Source organism: Rousettus aegyptiacus, unplaced genomic scaffold (genome assembly GCF_014176215.1).
Source record: "Rousettus aegyptiacus isolate mRouAeg1 unplaced genomic scaffold, mRouAeg1.p scaffold_m13_p_3, whole genome shotgun sequence".
Classification (NCBI taxonomy): Eukaryota; Metazoa; Chordata; class Mammalia; order Chiroptera; family Pteropodidae; genus Rousettus; species Rousettus aegyptiacus.
The window spans coordinates 133,944,599-133,964,235 of record NW_023416306.1 but is presented as its reverse complement, the minus strand read 5'-3'; the positions used below and the strand labels follow the sequence as shown (position 1 = coordinate 133,964,235).

The following is a 19,637-nucleotide window of genomic DNA, read 5'->3' as shown; positions in this document are numbered from 1 at the left end:
TTACCCACAGAGAAATAACAACAGCCTTGGCAACAGCCAGGACCTAAGAAAGCCAGTCCCGCATTTACTGATGATCACCCAACTTGCTCGCAAGACAAACCTGAGTTTTCTGATGCACAGATAATCATTTCCATCCATACCTGAAATGCAGCCACTGCTGCAAGGGTGCCAGGTGGCTACTGGAACCAAGAACATATTACACTGTATTTCTGGGTCCAGAAAGAAAGGCTTTCCAACTGAAACTATGCAGGAAATAGAGGTGGGCAGATGGTAATCTTCAAAGCAGGGGTCTGGCAAAGACCACCCCTCCTTTGCAGGAAAGAAAAAGCTAGAGGAAAATTTACTCCTGAAAGCAGAGAATTTTGATGGGGCAAGAACATAAAGTCACTCCTGCTAACAATGGTGGGGGGGGGGTGCCCACTAGGGTTACTCCCTAAAGACAATCAATATCATGTTAGAAGCGGGAAGACATACTCTGTTGGCTTGCAGACTGGTGTGTCTCCTTTTCACTAGCTCAGGCCCACATTCCTTGATGCACCTCTCCAATCCCACCCTGCATCGCCCCCCCTCCTTCTGAACCCCTAGCTACTCACCATGTGACTGCAGTAGAGGCCTTCATTACTATTGTCTCATATTTGTTCAACCCCGAAGTAAGACTGTATGCTCCGAGGGCAGGGCCATATTTTCTATCTGAGTGCCTTGCTCTCAGCTTCATCAGTATTTAACTGATGGATTCCTCATTTGTCTGAAAAATAGTAACTTACGATCTGGTGTATGTGTCTACACCTGCATCTAAAGCCTGCAACCCATTTTCAAAGCTCCCCAAACCCCATCCCCTACCTCGCCATCTGCGAAACCCTTCTGGGTTGATCAGAATTGACAAGTCCTCTTCCCTCCTGCAGCCCATGTCACATCAATTAAGTATCCACCTTTGCATTCCTCCGACCACAATGTGCCCTCCCCTCCACCTGAAAGAGATATTTGAAGTCAGCTGTCCTTTCCCTTGATGTTTAATCTGGACAGCTGTGCCCATCAGATTTCTTAGGCTGTAGGGATGGATTCCCTGCAGGGAACCTCCAACAACTGGGCACAAACAGGAGTGTTTAGACACAGCTAAAGTGGCAGGATGCTCTCAGCCCAAGGCAGGGACTTTCACTGAACCCCAGGGAGCAGCATACTTACTCTTGCAGCCCCTAGATTCCACCGGGCATTGCCAAGGATCTGACATCAAGGTGTGCCAGCATTGGCCGAAGCCTCTGACTTAGTTTCATGAAAAATGTGTGGGTGTGTGTAAGGGCCTGTTTAAATCATTCCTGCTCCACTCCTACCCTTGCTCCACCCCCAACTTAGTACTGAGTTTGCTGAGCAGAAATAACCAACTATAGAGGCTTCCACTACTTCAGAGATATTGAGAAACCACTGACCCAGAGATTGGAGAGACTGGGGCTCCAAACCTCAGGGCAACTATTCACCAGCGGCAGCTATGACTACCAAATCTGCACTCTTCTAGAATCCAGAATGTTTTTTCTTTCTGTGTGCATGCACTTTTTCTCTCTCTCTTTTTAAAACCAACCACTATCACTTTTTCCCAAGAACAGATGCCTGTAATAACAAACCACAGCTTCACATAAGATTTGGAGCTGTGACCCCCCAATCCTGGCTACACACCAGAATCACCTGGAGAACTTTAAAAATACTAATTTCCCAGGACCTACCCACAGAAATTCTGAATTAATTGGTCTGAGGTGTGTTCTGGGCATCAGAATTCTTATAAGCAGTCAGAGTGGAGAACTTTCTATGGTAGTTCTGACAATCAAATGCCAATCATTAGGAAGCATGAGTTCCAGCTGCCACAGCCTACCTTGAACCTTAAGCCTCTTTCCATCCTGTCTTCAACTGTGGGCCCCAGTCTCCGGCCCCCAGTGATTGTACAGTGATCCTGAAACTATCTGAATGAGTAACAGAGTCAGTCATTTCTTTGAATACAAGCTCAAGAATTAGAATTTTTAAGCTGGCAGACACTTTAAAATCCTGCTAAGCCAATGCCTTTGGTTTGTAAAAAAGGAAACCAGGGGCCTGGGGTAACAAAGTGACTCACCCAAGGTCATGAAGCTGGTTCACGATGAGCCAAGCCTAGAACCCGGGTCTTCCACCTCTATCCTCTGCACACCAGAGAGAAGCCCCTATAGTGACAGAGCCCAACCAAAGCAGTGGAGGTTGTTTACTTATTGTATGCTTTCAGCAGCCATCCTCCAGTTGCTTTATCTCTAAAAGGCACCCTCTCCTCGCTGGCCTTAAAACGGCAGAGGGCACAGATAGATCTTTAAAAGATTTCTGAGCGAGCTGGTCAGATCGTAATCCTCAAAGACTATACTTGCTAGCTGGCTGAGGTTCATGGAAAAAGCCATTAGCAAAGAGAGCTTACCCAGCTTTGAAAGGGTACTCTGTTGAGCTGCGGGTCTGAGTGACCAAAAGCCAGCAATGAATTCTGGTTTCTCGCGGATAAGAGAGTTGATTGTTGGTTTCAAAATCTCTAACCAACCTGTGAACACGTTTCCCTTCCTTCCTGTATTTTTACGGCACCACCACGGTTGGAATGCAGCTGGTGCCTACAAGCACAGGGTTCCTATGCTTCAGGCTAAATGAGAATTCCCCTTTGCTTGCAGACTGATTTCCCCAAGCCCGGGAGTAGGGAACAGATTCTCATTAGGTAAGCCTCGTTTCAACACAAGCTTGAAAGCTCCAGGTGGGCAGGAGTATGTATGACTGTCCAAGTCAGCAGTGTATTTGTAGCTCCTGGACCACAGTGTCTGGTGGCACCACCTCCAACTAAAGATGCTCAGTAAATATCTGATGAGTTAAACCATGAAAATAATAGAATTAAATGTCCTTATGGAATGGGCCACCTCTGAAGGGAGAGCATCAGATGAAAATTAGATTTGTTCCCTAGGAAAATATGGGCATCAAGACAAGGGCAGAAGGCAAGAACCAAGGAATAGAGGACAGAGAGGTGTCATGAAATATTAGATCCTATATAGACATGTGAGATTCTCTCTGAGCTTGTCATTTTGTGGATGCAAAGGCCAATGCCCAGGGAAGTCAAGCCAACTTTCCCAGTCATAAGGACGATCTCCACCAGAGCGACCAAGGGGCCTCAGCCTCACCAGAGAAACAGGATGCTAAGATCCCAGTGCCTTCATGTGCACATTTGTTTGTTCACTCGCTGATTCTACACTTCACTGAACCTGGGAGCTCTGACAGTGATGAAGATGAAGGCCAGTGTAAGTTGTAGGAGGAGGATAGGAAGCAATGGCACAAGTTTGGTCCTAGGTGTTGTTGGGATTTCCAGTATCGATGCCTAAAGAGAAGCTGCAGCTGAGGGTCTCCAACTGTGGAGAAGTACAGACCTGGAAGTCATCCCCACAGTGAAACCCAGGGAGAGGAGTAATCTGAACTGCAGTTCTGATTCAGCCCAGCTGGGTAGAACGAGGTCCAGCACGTGGCTCCATTTTCTCACCCTAAAGTGAAGGCCAATAGGCAATAAGTAAAAATAAAAAACACAGTGGCCAAAAGATGACATTCAAACAGATTCTTGGATCAAAGTCCCTTTGTAAGCACTGTTATTTCACCCTCCTCCTGACGGTAACCACTTCCCACATGAGCCCCAGTAAGGCAACCGTGCAGCCCACAAGAGAGATAGAAATATGACCACACTTCCCTCTTATAAACAGGCAATGGTAAACATCTGAGACCACTGGTCCACAGCCGTGGTTAAACAAAGGGCTGGGGGCACCCTGGAATGGCCGTCAGGGCCTCCATCTCCCTGCATGCTAACTTCCCTCTGAGTGGTAAACTCGGGCCATTAATTTCAGAACCAAAGCTGATCAAACAGAACCAGCCTCACACTGAGACAACTTAGTTCGGTTTCACGGCCAGGCTCACCTAGCCACTACTTTGGAAACTGAAGAGTTTTCAAGGAAAGTAGCTACTTTGGTTGTAGGCCCATGCTCAAAGGTGCCTTCCTAGGGGGGACCTCACGAGGAGGGCAGGAGGAGACTGTCACATGTTTACTGAAGTGTGCAACCCTTCCCCTCAACCCCACTTCCTAGGTCAGCGGTGGTGATCCTCTTTTTTTTTCAACGATGTAAGTAAAAAGTCCGACTCTTTCAAGCAGGTAAGAAAAATAGGCAAACCTCAAACATCTTTAATTAGCTTTGAGATATTCCCCAGGGTCCCAAGTCATCCCAGCTCCTAGATCAGTAGGAAATAAAAACACGAGACCTCGGGGCAGGCTCCGTTTTCTCTGAATTGAAATGAAAAAGTATTTGCAGACGTAAAGTAAGTTATTAGCGGACTATGACAGGAAGACTCCAGGGTATTCCATGTGTACAGAAAGTTCCATCAGAAAACAACAAATTATATAAATCAGCCAGCACTTTGTTTTCAACCACTGAACATTTATAGAATTCTTATTTCTTCATCTATATGCTTTCAGAGAAAGTTTCCAGTAGATTCAAAGCCAGCGAGACACACAAAGGCGCTAAACATGCAATTAAATTGCATATGGTTTTGAAGCCAGAATACCGCAAGCACCTTTAGAAAATTTCCCCTGGGGGAAGGAGGCTCTTGGCTCTGTACCCTACCCCCACTCCATGCTCACAGGCAAGTTTTTATCTTCATTTTGTCAACAGGAAAATAAGACTGGTAGAGGGGTAGAAACAGAAAGCTGAACGGCCTGAAAGGACCTGGCTTAGGTCACAAATATGTCACCCTCAGGTATATCCATTTGTCTCCCTGAGCCCCTGTTTCACGCCTCTCCCTAAGCTGCCCCATGACAGACTGCTACAATCCACCCTGTTAGATGCTCCAAACACAACTACATAATTATTTCTACATCGCAACTATAATTTCCATGAGGGCAAGAACTGGTCTCTGGTTTATCATATCCTCAGAAATTAGCAAGACATCAGATAAGTATCAGAGAAGAAGGAAATCGACAAATATTAATTAAAATTTACTAAGTGCCTGGCACTGTCCTAAGTACCTAATGAGTTAAAGAAATAACCTGGATCTTTGACTTCAAGAGGCTTATTCCAATCCATTATTTCAGCCATTGACTGCAAGTGACACAATATTAGCCAATGAAATACCTACCAGGAGGTTTCTAGGAAAGGTTTTCTTCTTAGATGCAGACACACACACACACACACACACACACACACAACCACACACAGGAGTAGTCTTTTCTGCCCTTGATGCAACTGTGTAAAAAGGGTGTAATGCCTGAAGCAGCTGTGGCCATCACTGGACCATGAGGGGTCAAGTTTGAAGACAAAAGGCATTCAGGCTGAAGATGGCAGAGCAGAGAGATGGAAGGCTCCCAGTCCTTGCTGATGCCTGAAACCTCTCTGTCCCAGACTTCTCAGGGCACATAAGACCCCGCACTATTGAAGCTGTTAGTTGGATTTCAGGTTACTCACAGCCAAAAGCATCCTAATACAGTGAGTCTGGCCCCTGACGAAGAATATTGGCTGAATCAGAGAGGGAAGGGGCCAACTGGCTTACTACTGTACCCAAGCATGAGAGACCGAGGACCTCCACGATGGAGAAGGTGGCAATGATGAAAAGAGCTGGAACTTCAGACACAAAAGCAGATTCCAGCCTTACCCACAAGATGGCCTGGTCATCTCCATGAAGCCCTGGGCCCAGTTTCCACATGGACTATCTGATGAAGAGGAACATAATTAATACTCCCTACTCATACTTACCCACGCACACATGCCTCCTTGCATGTGAGTGTGGGAGGCAGGTAAGAAATAGGGGTGGGGTGAGGAGAATGCATCTTGTTCTATTTACAAGACATGGAGCAACCACAAAAGATGACAACCAGAGCACCAAAGGATCAGCTGAAGTTCTCCAAGCAAATGTCAAGTTTGGTTTAAATTTACATTTCAATTTTCTCAGCCTGTAACCGGTCCTCTTTGTCACTCCAGCTGCTCTCCTTGGAGCTCATCAGACAGGGCCTCACTCACAGTAACAGTTTGGATGGAGAGCATAGAGGACTCAAGTCCCTCTTGAAACTTGCAACAAATCACTTGGGGCAAGAGAAGAAGGGTGAGGCTTGGACGATCGAAGAACAAATCCTGAGAGCTTAAGTATGAGTGAAACGGCACAGTCTTTCCGCGTTCTCTACAGAATTCCATTGGCAGGGGGGTTATTTGGGGCCACGTGCTCCACAGAGGCCCTGGCACATTCCATGCATTTACCACAATCAAAGAGAGAGAGGGAAAAAAAGGCATGCTCGCTGTTATTTTTAATTCCTTCCTCAAAGCCTTCCAAAATTCTTCGGCAGAAGGATTATCCACTAACTCCCACCAGCTCCCAGCCAGTAGTATCTTTGAGGCCTCAGCTAAATTGGAGCAGGGGAGCAGGAGAGGTCAGCTCACAGAAGAAGTCTTTGCTTCTGGTCATTAAATATCATCTAAATTGCACTGGGCCTAGCGGCATCTCCTGGGTTTCAAAGGGACATAGCCTGATGAGGATGCAGACATTCTAGTGCCAGGTGAATGCCTTACCATGCCCTCACCAGCACTCTGCTTCCCTGAGACACACCCCACCTCTACCTTCCACTCATCCTCCTTCTCTTAGCCACTAATATGGCCAAATGTTCCCTAAATCCTACTTCAATTAAATAAGCTGTATTGCTAACTTTACTATGTTATATTATCCCCAGGGTCCCATCTAGTTTTAAAATATTATGTTGCCAACTTGCTGAATGACCTTAGGCAAATCATTTCACTTAAAATAGCAGTAAAGAATTCTGACAGTCCCTTATACTTTATCAGTGGCATACAAACTGGCTGATTTAATCCTCCCGGTTACTTTGGTGCCTGGCATAGAGGCAGGGTGACTTATGGTGACTATTTACCTACATTTGTCTAGCAGTCCAACTTTATGCCCACTTTCTAGCCACAATTAATATAGCACTGCCCCTTTTCACTCTTACAATTGTCCTGGTTTGTTCAATAAATCATATAGTGAGTGACCCTAGATTGGATAAAAGGTAGGTAGAGCTTCAGAGGCAAATCCAGCTGTCTCTCATCATGAGATCTAAAGCAACTTGCTTAAGCAGTTTCATGGATTTTCTTATGAGGATGAGAATGATAACCTTTTCTTGGTGAGTGTGGGGGCAAACAACCAGGGTCAGAAACCAGTGACCTGAGTTCGGGTCCCTTTTCTACTGCTGATCTCTCAAAGCCTGGGTCTCCTCTACAAACAGGGATGATGCCTCCTTCCCAGAGCACTACAGATGGCTAAAGAACCACAACCTGTTGCTCGACGGCCCACCGTGGTGTCTGGCAGACAGCCAACACTCAGTCCGTGCCATGTGTTCTCGGACCAGTCCAGGTGAGAGGGCTCAGGTGCTGAGCTGCAAGTCAGCACAGCGGACCCAAATCCTTGCTTAGACAAGGCGGAAAACATCAGCTCTCCTAAACTTCTGTTACCGAGCCCTAGAGCAGGCATGGCCTGAGTTCATATTTCTATTGAATTTCGTGCATCTTTTATGATCTTCTCTATAAAAATCTCGGTGTGCACGTGGAAGCCTTAACTCCATCTCTGTCAGAAAAAGATTTTAGCAATACTACGGACCTGTGCTTCATAAAGAAATAGGAGGTGACACTGCAGAATATTTTACAGTCTGCAAAGTGCTTTCAATGAATGCAGAGCTCATTAAGAATCCTACAGAGGGAGGTATTGTTTCCCGCATTGTACTAGTAAAGAAAGGGAGGCTCAAACAAGTTAAGTGACTTGTCCGGTAACCAAAGCAGTAAGTGAGGGAGCTGGGATTTGAACTTGGGTCTCCTGAATGTGAACCCAGAGCTCTTCACTGCAGGAAGATTCCCCTACAGCAGCAGGTCTCGATCAGTGTTTTCAAAAATGGTTCGTGGACAAGAATCAGTCTGCAGACACAAAATTTTATCTCCTAAAATCCTATAAACTTAAATGAACAACAATTAAAGCTGACTTTAACCAGATAAAGTAAATTGTACCCAATCTCTAAATAGTCAACATAATTTCTGTTTACTCTCAGTGATAAAATAAATGAATAACAACAACTTAGACTGTTTTCTTATTAAGGAATACAATCTGTTATTAACACACTTACGGCACTCTCTGAGCCTTCAGGAGAGAATTTAGGAATTTTTCTGATTGCAGTGCGGTCTGGAATTGGAAAGCCTGGCCTAGATGTTCATCAGTGAAGAAGTTAAAACACTGACCAGAGACATTCCACATAGAGGCGCTGTGCCAGCCACAGGGAAGACCCAGAGAGAGGCCAAGATCTGATCTAGAGGCCTTTGCCTGGGGAGACCGGGCATCTGCATGAAGCCCAGCAACATTCCGTTAATTTCCCAAGAATGCATGTCAAGAGGCTGGCATGACTCACTGACTAATTACCTGAGCACTGGGGCTCCCAGGGTCCTCCTGGCTGTACAACTCGTCTTTTCTCCTGATGGCGAACACAACACTATTTTCACCCTGCTCCAGACATAGCCTAAAGCTGTCCACATGGTGGTGTAAGGGATTATGACTCTGACCTGGATAACTCAGGCAGAAAACCTGCTGTTACTGGCCATGGGTGGGGGAGAAAATGAAACACGAACAGAATGGTGGCTTCAGCCATGCCACTCCCTACTTTAAAATCTCCTAGGCGCTTACAGAGCAGGCAGGGTCCAAATGCCAAGGTTGGCCGACCAAAGCCCTTGGCAACATCCTTCTCCAACTCCTCTCTGGCCACTCCCTCTTCTACATTCTGGCCACCCCAAACTGTCCTGCCTGCCCCAGACACCAGGCCCTTCATGTTGTCTGGCCAGTGCTCCATGCAGCCTTCCATAACTCCCACACTCCTATCCATCCTTTAAGGTCCTGCTTCGAAGTCCTCTATGAAGCCTTCTGACTCTCCCAGAAAGAGGGCTGCTCTTCCCCTAGGCTCCCAAACAACTGTGTTCAACCATACTACAGTCTTTGCCACGAGCCCACCGGAACTGTGGTCATTGTGTCCCCTTTTGCCTCTGTACAGTTCAGACACAGGCCTCCATTTCAGCATCTCTAAACCACGTGAGGCACAGGATAAAGTCAGTGCCCTATAAATGTATCCAACAAACAAATGTACTATCAGCTGTCCAGCTCTGTTCCACTTCAGATAGGCAGGGTGGCTGCAATATATGTCACCTTCTCTCTCATCTGCATGTAATTCACTCTGATCTGGGTTCAAGGTGAAGGGAAGCAATCCTGTCCGTATGACGGTACCGCAACTGAGAGGATGATGCTAAAAACAGGCCTGCCTCTCTCTACCATTGGTGGGTCCTGGAGTAAGAGTGCATACGAAGGCCCACATACCACATATCACATTTAAAAAATAGAAGTCAAGGTAACAAACTGTTAAATAGAATGTGTTCTATCCCCCTACCTTGAAAGATACCTTAATACAACCTGAAAGGCCAGGTTTGGAATTTAGAATTCTCTGACCCCTTGTTCACACAATGGAATGTGGACACTCAGGGAGAGCTGGCCCTGAATCCCTGCTCGCCCCTAGTGCCATCTCACATTTAGAAGGACTTCAGGCACACCCATGTAGTAGACACCATAAAGCTGAATTCCGTCTGATCCCTCTGGGCCCCTGTCTCCCTTGTCAGCCGTTGGGCCCATGAGAACACACGCTGTCCATGGCCAACAGAGTCTTCCCTCAGGCAGATGGACCTAGGGAAGAGGCCCATGCAGGACTCGAAAGCAGGCTCCAGACCACTGGAGCAGGGAACTGAAGGGTCAGGACCCGGAATATGGTCTAGAAGGAAGTGGTGCAGCTCTAGATGGGCCACCCCTCAGTTCTACAGGTCTGCCCCATGAAAAGGAGCACATCCGGAGGACAGCCAAAGCATGGCCCTCTCAGCCTGAGTCCCCGCTTGTACACAGGTAGGGGCAGTCAAGGGGACCACCACCCGTCTCTAAGTTATTTTGGAGCCATGAGATTTCTGGTGCTGACCGTTCTCCCTTGCCAGCCAAGCCAACTGGTAAGGTGGTACTTCAGGGAAAACCAGAACTGCCTTCCAACTGGGCCTCAAAAAACACCAGAAACAATAAACATCATACACTTCCACACACTTACGGGCAGGCTATCGGTGACAACTGCGTGAGTCACAGCGTTTCTTCTTCAGGATCTTACCCATCCCCCGCCCAGGAGCACTGATTCATCAAAGTTTGTTTTCAATACTATTATTTTTAGTCAACCAAACAATTTTTAAAATGACGGTAGAGAAGGGGGGGGGCAGAACCACCTAAGAATATGAATTGTTTCTCTTTCAATAGCCTGCCAAGCCCTAAATCAACAAGTAGCATGGTTTGTGCTCTTGATAGTAGATTCTGTTACTACATAAACCAAGATTCTCCAAATGGAGAGCTCTGAGAACAAAAAGGGGGCAGTGTCCCCTACTGGGATCGATTAACACATCAGTCAAATTTCCCCCTTGAAAGGGAAAATGAGTGTTTACTGGACACCTACTATCCACTGTGAGCTACAGATAACAGCCAAGTGCTTGATGTATCTTATCTCGTTTGGATTGATTTATATGAAATAGGTGGTCCCATTTCCATTTTACAGATGAGGAAAGTGGGGTTCAGTAAACCGAAGGAAGTGTTCCCAAGGTTGCCACAGAGCTGGTAACTGGCAAACCCAAACCAAGGTCTGGCAGACTCCAGAGTCCCCTGCTCCTTCTTCACTACTGTGCTCTTCCTGTCCACCAGCCCCTGCCCCCTGCTCCTCAGGTGATATTTTAAGAATCTAAGTAGAGATAAATGGCACCACACAAAATTTAAAGGGTAGCAGAACAAACTAACTCACCCTGCCCTTCCATGCAGAGAAATGAGGCTCACCTTGAGTCCGAATACAACAAGGGTGAGAGAAAATATACAATGGGGGAGATTTGAAGCAAAAGGAAAAACCCAATTTCCACCATCAGCGCCTGCTTTCAGCCACTTGTAAGTACTCAAAAAGTCCTTTCTGAATCCATTACTCCACATTTGGGCTTAGCCCAGAGGTGATTTTTTAAGGAAAAAATGCCTTTTGGCATTTTTGAGCTGTGACAGTGTAAAAACAGACCTTTAAAAAACACACACCCAAAACGCATTACTATTTTCAAAAGTCCAGTCGAAGAGAAAAAGATGGTGACACCTCAGAGCTACAACTTGGCTTGGCAGTTTGTGATGCAACACTTAGCAGCAAAAGTAACCAGATTTGTGACTCTGTAGGTTTCAAAAGCAAAACCTTACGCAGTGTTTCTTAAACAATACTCTCGTCCTAAACCCCTAGCAAAGCATTCAGGAGAAAAACTTGCCAGATGTAAGTGGGGAGAGAGCCATGTGATACAAAAAAGTACTATTTCGGGAGAAACTCACTTTTCATTTCCTAGCTAGGGTTTAAACTTGTAACCTTCACGCTGCCTAACAAAAGGCACATGCTTATGCAATCAAGTATAGCCTTTCTTTATATAGATGCTTGAAAATAAATAAAGGAAGCTTTCTGGGTAAACTCTGACATATGAGCAAACATTTTCCACAGGTATCCTCTATAATGCCTACCTCTTACATTTAACCATTTTTAGGCATTTGTGGTCATTAGTTTAAGTAAACTTCCTGCTCTGAGAATAGCCAAAAATAACAACAAAAGAAGAAAAATTGCTCACTGCATCTCAAGACACACAGCCTCCACATCTTTATCCTAGTGTTCAGTTATTTTTAAACTCCTTTGTAGTTAAATTTCACTGATTTTGACTCATAAGGTAAGGAAGAGGCAGGGAGGAGAAGGGAAAATAACTAAAAAACTAAATTATAATTTTATTACTTTCATTTAAATAAACGAATTGACACCAGACTGATAGGGTCTTAGGACATCAACAATTAAGAAAGATCTGCAATTCAGGGATCAGCTGGATTCATGAAAATGGCAGCTTCTAAAATGATTGCATGAAAACTAGAGTTAGGCCTCCAATAGAGATTACCTAGCCTATTTTCTAGTTGAGAACATCTGAGGCCCAGAGATATAAAGTGACTTGCCCCAGCTCACACAGCTAATAAGAAACAGAGCTAAGTCTAGAAATTATCTAGGTCTGCTGACTCTTGCCTCCAAAATGACCCCAAAAGCCTTGTTTATAGCAAATATTTTTTGACAGCATTTATGGGGAGAAAAAGCCTGCTAAACAAAATTTAGCCTAGTCCGGAATTAGCCAACCTCTTAATTAATAGCCTTCTACTGTGTTTTCATTTTAAACTGAGTCTGTCAAAACATTCTACAGCAGTGTGCCACTGTGGCAGGCTGCTGTTTACAGCAGAGGCCTCGGATAATCAACAGCAGATAGTTTGACTTGTGCTATAGATTTGTTATTTCTAAAACTGTTAATTAAGTCAAAACAAAGAGTAATGTTACACTCACACTCACACACACACACCCCTCATCAGGCGTCAATAAACTGCAGAGCTTGGGGGATCTGGATCTCTGGCATCAAGAAAACAGTATTTACAAATTAACTAGAGTGAACACATACACCATTATTACAATTCCACAGAACTTGTTTTGGCAGCCAGTAAACTAGAAGCTACAGGAGGACAGGGACAGTGGCTGCCTTCCTCACAATTTGTCCCTGCCACCTAGCCCAGGGTTTGGTATCTGCTGGGTGTACTGAAAGAAAACGTAAAAATGAAGCAGACAAATTCTCCTGGTATCTTTGTTCTAAAACTGGGAATGGAGTAAAATTAGAAACCAAACTTCTGCAGAATGGGTTAATAGAGCAGTTTTGACTGTTTCCAGGAATCTTTGTGCTTGAAGATGGGATGATTGAAGGCTCATGGCCCTGGGAACCTATCAGCGGTCAACGGATGATTCCTGGCCCTCCTCAGTCCCATCCAACAGTGCACCAGTCATTCTGGTGTCTTCAAAAGACAAGAAACCCTCTCCATGCCCTGCATGCTCAGCAGGCTGCCTTCAAGAGCAGCCTTTCTGGGTAGTTCTCTTCCCACACAACCAATACTATCAGATGTGGATCTGGGGAAGAGGGCCAGTTGATTTTTTTTTTTAATAGGTCAATATATCAAAGGAGACCAGGACAAATGTTAATTAGGATTATTCATGAGTCTGGGTTGACTGAGAAAGCTGCATTCCATCTCAGAGAACATAATTGTACTTACAGGAAGCTGGGGGAGAGGTGGATAAGGAAGGTGGGTGAATAAGGTAATGGGAATAAAATCTGATTTCAATTTTTAAAGCAAGCACCTTTGATCCTATTTATATTCATAAAGAAGCGAATACAAAATAATGGCTGTATTGTGCATCGAATGGCATTGAAATCTCCTAATAAATTAATGAGTGAAAATTAATGGTCGCTCAGTCCATTAAATCGTGTTAATTTTATTTCCATTATAATAACAGCAATTACAAGTTTACATGATTAAACCAATATTTATTTTTCAAAAACTCACTTTAATTAGATTCCTGATAGGATAAGCCTGAGACAAGTTCTCTGTTTCATCAACTTTTTGCATTTCTCATCGGAACTAAATGACTACTATATTCATTAACTTTTTTCTATTATTAGAATTGTCATTTAAAACTTTACATCCTTACAAATACTTTTAAAAATATATTATTAAAAGCTCTAATGTCCATACAGAAACTCAGACTTAAAAGATTTGTTGTCAGCAAGTGCTAAGCAAAGAAATGAAAGGTCATACCGAAACTCTAAAATGCTAAGCACCCACGATCATCTCCAAGTTGTCCACTTTTTATCGACACACACTGTTATACTCTGAGCTAATATAACTCAAGATGCTGTTCCCACAGAGGAAACCTGAATTTCAGGTTTGCAATACTAACTTACTTTTTACTTCAAAGAGAGAACACTTGACAGTGGAGTGAAATACTGCACAGAGGTCACTAGCCCTCTGGTACAAGCCATGAGGTAACATGTTCATAGCAGTGCCGAGTTTCGTAAAAGGCAGAAGATAAAGATGTCATTGCCTCATTCTTTCAGGCAACTATCACCATGTACCCAAAAGATCGCAAGATCATACTGCAGTCTAGAAACTTCCTTCGGATAATAACTCCTGTCCTCCTTTTGGTTTTCCACCTCACATCGATCCCTTCCTCCTCTCCTCATCTCCTCCCATGGTCTGTCCCCCATGTTCCTGGGCATTCTGTACATTCCTTGGATGCGGCTCGTGTCCTATATTTTTGGGTATGTCTGTCGTCCACTCTAGACAAGGAGATTCTTGGGAACAGGTGCCCTACCTTGCTTATCATAGTAGGCATTTAAGAAATGACTAGATAATTTAGTAATGGATGAATAACATGCACAGAAGCCTAAACATTAACTCTTACAGCTGTCAAATTCTCTGGTTTACCAAAACTTCTATAAGCTTCATCTCATCCTGATTTTATAGTACAGACCTGAAGCCTCTGAGAGATTCAGTGAACTCTTAAATCCATCCAGGTATTAAAATGGCAAGATCCAGAACCTGAATTCTGTGCTTTCTTTCTAGAGAAAACAGATGGCTGTCATTATTTTGTTTTCAAACATAGTGATTTCTACGGTATTAAAAAAATCATCATAGTCCCCTCCCCTGCACAAAAATACCACTCCATACTATAGTTCTTATTTCTTTTGATGGCTGAGAATAAGAAAGGACACTCAGATAATGCCCTATTAATGTTTCCCTTACTGAAGTAAAAGCTCCTCACAGGCAGGGGTCATCTCAAATTTACCTCTGCATCCTCCCCTCTTGCCTGGAATACTAACTCAGACATGGGAGAGCCAATAAATAACAATGAATTGACAAACCCCAACTCTGTAACATATATTTAGGAACTGTAAGCAAGAGGCTGCCTGCAAATGCATTGGCCCAAACATTTGACTCCTGAGTGCGACAGCAAGTTCCAAGGTTCCAAATGTCAAGGGAATAATCAAGTGGTCCGTGGGTTCGGCCATGGCTCTGAACCCATCCCAAAGTCAGCTACTCCTTGCCCTGCAGGCCCCTCCTCTTCCCAGCCCCTATGTGCAACTCCCCTAATCAAGGTTAACAAGCAGCCCTAGCAATAGGCCCCCAGAAGGCTGAGAAAGAAGTGTTAAAGATGAGGATCTTTTTCCTTTCTCCCTAGGGTGAAGTAGCCTGGGAAAGACCAGGCAGGTAACAGGAGGAGGCTGTGCTAAAACAAGAGAAGCACAGAAAAGAGATAGGGTGTATCAGAAAATTCTCCCATTTTTCCCTGGGCTTGCTGCTTTGACACGAGAAAGCCCAATTTCCCTTCCAAACAAATCAGGCCATCAGCTTGATCCAGCTCCCAACAACTGGGCAAAGGATCCCACTGCCCAGTCCATCAGAACAGCCATGTTTGAGCGGACGTAACATGCACATACCTTATCCATTCCTCTGTGACAAATGCTATGACTCCAATCTTATAAACTGGCCAGAAAGATACCTGCAGCTTTACTCAAGTATTCAGGCAGGAGAGGAGAGAGATACTGTTATTATACAACTGTCTAAGTTCTGCCCATCCTGCCAGACCTCAGTGTATCCTGATAGCCCCTGTGTCAGTGTATTTAAATCAAGCTCTCACCACTTCTTTGGCACAAGTCTCTTTTACATTCTTGATATCAGTCAGCCTGTATCACTCCAGCTCTCCTGATCACTGAGACAGGTTAGAGCTGGTGTAACTGAGAAGCAAGCACGCAGTCTGGAAGGCCCTAGTATACAGCTATAATTGCCAAATGTTACTGTTGAGGCTCATGATTACGTATCAGCCAAAACACGCTTGTCAAAATCTCCTTAGGCTGAGGGGTCCTTAAACCCCAACATCCAGATCTCCGCAGAGTATTTTTAAGCACCCAGTGCCCCACCCCACCACGCAGTAGGATAACTCATAAAAGGCAGTGTGGAGAGAACAGACAATTTGTGGAGAGCAACACAAACAATCTATGGGGCTTAACAGACACATTGATATCACTAGCGTGAGGCCAGCTAGCCACCTCCCCAAGACATGGCCTTTAGTTTTCTGCCCACGACCAAAACAGCAGCAGCTGTTGCCAAGGGAGACAAGGTGACCCAGAGGCGTGGGCACAAAATCCGCGGATGGAAATCCATTTTGTCTGGATCCACCCAAGCAACTGGGTATCCCTAACTGAGAAAAGATGAAAAAAGAAGAAAAGATGAAAAAAGCCTTAGCAGTAAGTCCTTGCCAGGCAGATGGAAGATGTCCCCAGTCCCAAAAGGATCGTGAGAAGGCCAGGGGGCAACAGAGCTTCAACTCTCAGAAACATCCAAAGCGTTCATATGCCTCAAGCTGCAGGGAACTCTGGAAGAGGAAAAGCAGGACAGAGCTATGTTCTCCCAGAGGGCAAACTTTTACCAAGGCAGAGGGAAGCAAGGCCTCTCCTCCATGCTGTCACCAGCCCACACACTGAACAGTAGCAAACTTCTAACAAAGATCCACACTGCCCTCCATCCCTTGGCTCCACCCCAGTTAACAGTCCTTCAGCATTCAGCAAAGAATGTATTCAGAACCTTCAGAGTAAACAGCAGCATGGTGTAGGAAAAGGAGCACACTGGGTCAGAATCTCATGTCCATGACAGCAAGATTTTTCACCTCCTTCCTCCAAAGTTTTCTCAACTTTAAAAATGAGATAAATCTTAATCCTAACTGCTCTGTTTTCTGGGAGTTTCTTTCTTGATTTCATAAAACCATGTGAAAGTGCTCTGTAAACTATAAAACACTTTACACAGCCGATCGTTTTATCATCGATAACTTTTTTTTTTTTCTGTTTCAAGGCATAAAGCATTTGTCTTCAATATACCTGGGCAGGTGAGATGGCAGGTTTTGCAAACCCCTCCCCACGTGGGAAAAGTAGGACACTCATTCATCCACCCATCCACCCCACTCCCCACCAAAGGAATAAGAATAGTTAAGAACCAGAGCTGGGACCAGAACCCAGGGCTCACTGACCATCACATCACACCACCTCCTCTGAAGTCAGTTCTGGCTCTGGATCACACACCCAGAGCGCACTTCCCAGACAGCGCACCGCCTTCCCTCCCCCTTTATTGACTGGATCCACCCAGTTAAAAAAAAAATTATGATTTTTTAAGTCAGCGCTCCCACCATATGTGGCATTTATTTCCAGAGGAGGCCTGCGCTGGGTTCCCAGGGACAGATGTTGCTTTGTGCCTGCCTGACATGGCTGGCAGCCCTTGTACAGCTGCCCCAAGCAGGTGGCCAAGGATGGAGTCCACTCCTGGCCCAGGAGCAAAGATGACAATCTCTGTGGGGCTCAGGCCCTGAGGATACTCTACTCATTCCTCTGCAGCCTGGGACCCCAGGGACATTCCACACACACACACACACACACACACACACACACACACACACACACACCCTTCCTCCCTTGGTGCAGAGTCAGGCTTTAGAGGGGGCTGAGAGGGAGAGACAGGAGGCCAAGGTGCCTCCATGCCCCAATTTTCAGCCAAACACGGCTAAGAGAAGGCCCTGGGAGTGGCGAGAAGTCACTGACCCCTTCTATTAGCCATCTGTGAGCTCTTCCCTGACCTAGCTAGTACGATGTGGAGGATAAAGGAGGTCCAGACAGATGGCAAAGCGCTTTGGGAAGGAGGGCTCTGCAGGAATGCAAGGGCCGCTGCGAGGCCCACTTTGGGGTGCGTTTTGTTATCTCACCAGCTCTGAGCCCTCTGCTCTTCGTCAACTCGCAATCTCAAACTGAAAGGAGGGCACAAAACGATCGGAGGAGAAGACCCTACTCTCTGCCACTTGTCTCTCATTTGAAAGTCAGAGCATTGCACTGCAACCAAAGTGAGTGTGTGTGGAGGGGGCGGGAGACTGGCACAACCGAGTCTAAAAATACTCGATAAAAATGCTAATCCCGAAGGCAAAGAGAGAACGAAGAAGGAATCTGTCAATCACGAGGCTCCCGCTCCTCACCCACAGCCCCAGCTGTACGGACTGCATTCCTGTTGAGGAAAGACGTGGGGGACAGGGCTGAAGAAAAGAAAGGGAGAGACACCACCACCTCCACGAGCGCGGGCCGCGGGGGCGGGAGGCGGCGGCGGAGGAGGGGCTCCGGCCCGCTGAGCTGAACAAAGCGGGCCTCAACTTTGAGCCTGCAGCTCCCCGGAGTGGGGGTGGCCAATTCCAGCAGCACCCCCCTTTCCCGGAGGTGAAAAGCGAATGTGAGGTCTGGAAGTGAGAATGCCGCGTGGAAGCCCCAGGCTCTGAATCTACAAATCCAATGAAGGTTTTGTTTGGGGTCCCCTTTCTGCCCGCGCTCCCACCCAACGAACCCCATCCCCGTCCCCCTCCCGCTCGCCCCCCCCCCGCGAGCGCGCGTACACACACACACACACACACACACACACACACACACACAATCCCTCGAGCTCCAATCCCACCCGGCCGGCCCTGCCGCGCCAGGGGGCTGGGCCAGAAAGCCGCCGGGGTCGCTCGGGCCCCCACCTTGGGATAGTGATGCACTTGGTGTTGACATTCTGCGTGGTGATGGCCTTCTCCAGCTCATCCAGCTGCCCCGTCTTCTTGAGCTTCTTGACCAAACTCTTGACCGCCTTCTCGCACCACTTCTCCTCCTGCCCGTTCTGCTCGCCCTTCTTCCAGCCCAGGAGGCGCTTCACGATCGGAGGAGTAAAGGGCAGGATGGACGACATGGCTAGGAAGGGCGCGCGGGCGGCGAGGGGGCGCCCCCGGCGGGGCTGGGCACGGCGGGACGCCGGGGGCGCGGAGGGGAGCTGGGCCGGGGCCGCCCAAACTTCGCCTCAACTCTGCGCGAACTTGCCCGTGCTCCGGGCCGGGCCGCGGCGCTGCAGCCTGCGGAGCTCCCACAGCGTAGAGGAGGGCGGCGGGGAAGGCGGGCGGGCGGGCGATAACGGCGCCGGGTCGGGCAGACCCCGAACGCGGGCCGGAGGTGGCGGCCGCGAGCCTCGGAGTGGCAGAAGAAAGTTTGGGTTTCCGCACGGGGTGGCTGTTTGGGTGCCGCCTCCAGGAAGGAAAGTCCAACCCCCACCCAAACTTCGCTCGCCTCGATCGCTTTGATGCGCAGATCCCTCCGCCTCGGCAGCCTCGCCTCGCCTCGCCTCGCCTCGCCTCGCCTCGCCGCTGCCCTCCGCCTTCCCGGCTCGCTCGCTCGCTCGCTGGGCCGGCCCGGGCCGTGCGCCGCGCTCCCGCTCCCGCCCGCTCCCAGTCTGTGTTTCATGCAAATCCGCGTGCAGCCTCCTTTCCAAGCGCTGTCACCGCCCCCTTGCCGCTGGGGCTCCCCGCCTCCTCCCCCGCGCCCCGCCGCCTCCTCCCCCGGGCGCCCTGCCCGCCCCCCGCCTCCGGGAGGGCGCCGGGCCTCCCCCGCCCGGCGCGGAGCACGCCCACGTGGGCGACCGGGGACAGCGGCGGCCCCGACTGGAGCGCGCAGGACCCCGCGCAGCCCCGACCTCAGCCTGGCGGGCGCCTGGAGGAAGTCGTGGGAAAGAAGCGGCGAGAGGGGCCCCCAGGCGCGGAACCCACACTCAGGAAGCTCGGTTGG

At 47.3% G+C, this 19,637-nt stretch overlaps 1 protein-coding gene across 1 annotated transcript in view; it reads right to left on the bottom strand.

Annotated features, from left to right (window-relative positions):
- SMAD3 (SMAD family member 3) overlaps window positions 1–19,291 on the bottom strand; it is a 115,575-nt gene extending 96,284 nt beyond the window's left edge. The window contains exon 1 of the mRNA XM_016140992.2: window positions 18,566–19,291. Within this exon, the coding sequence (XP_015996478.1) occupies window positions 18,566–18,771 (206 nt within the window). The 5' untranslated portion in view covers window positions 18,772–19,291. The remainder of the gene's footprint in view (window positions 1–18,565) is intronic.
- Window positions 19,292–19,637: the final 346 nt, after the last annotated feature.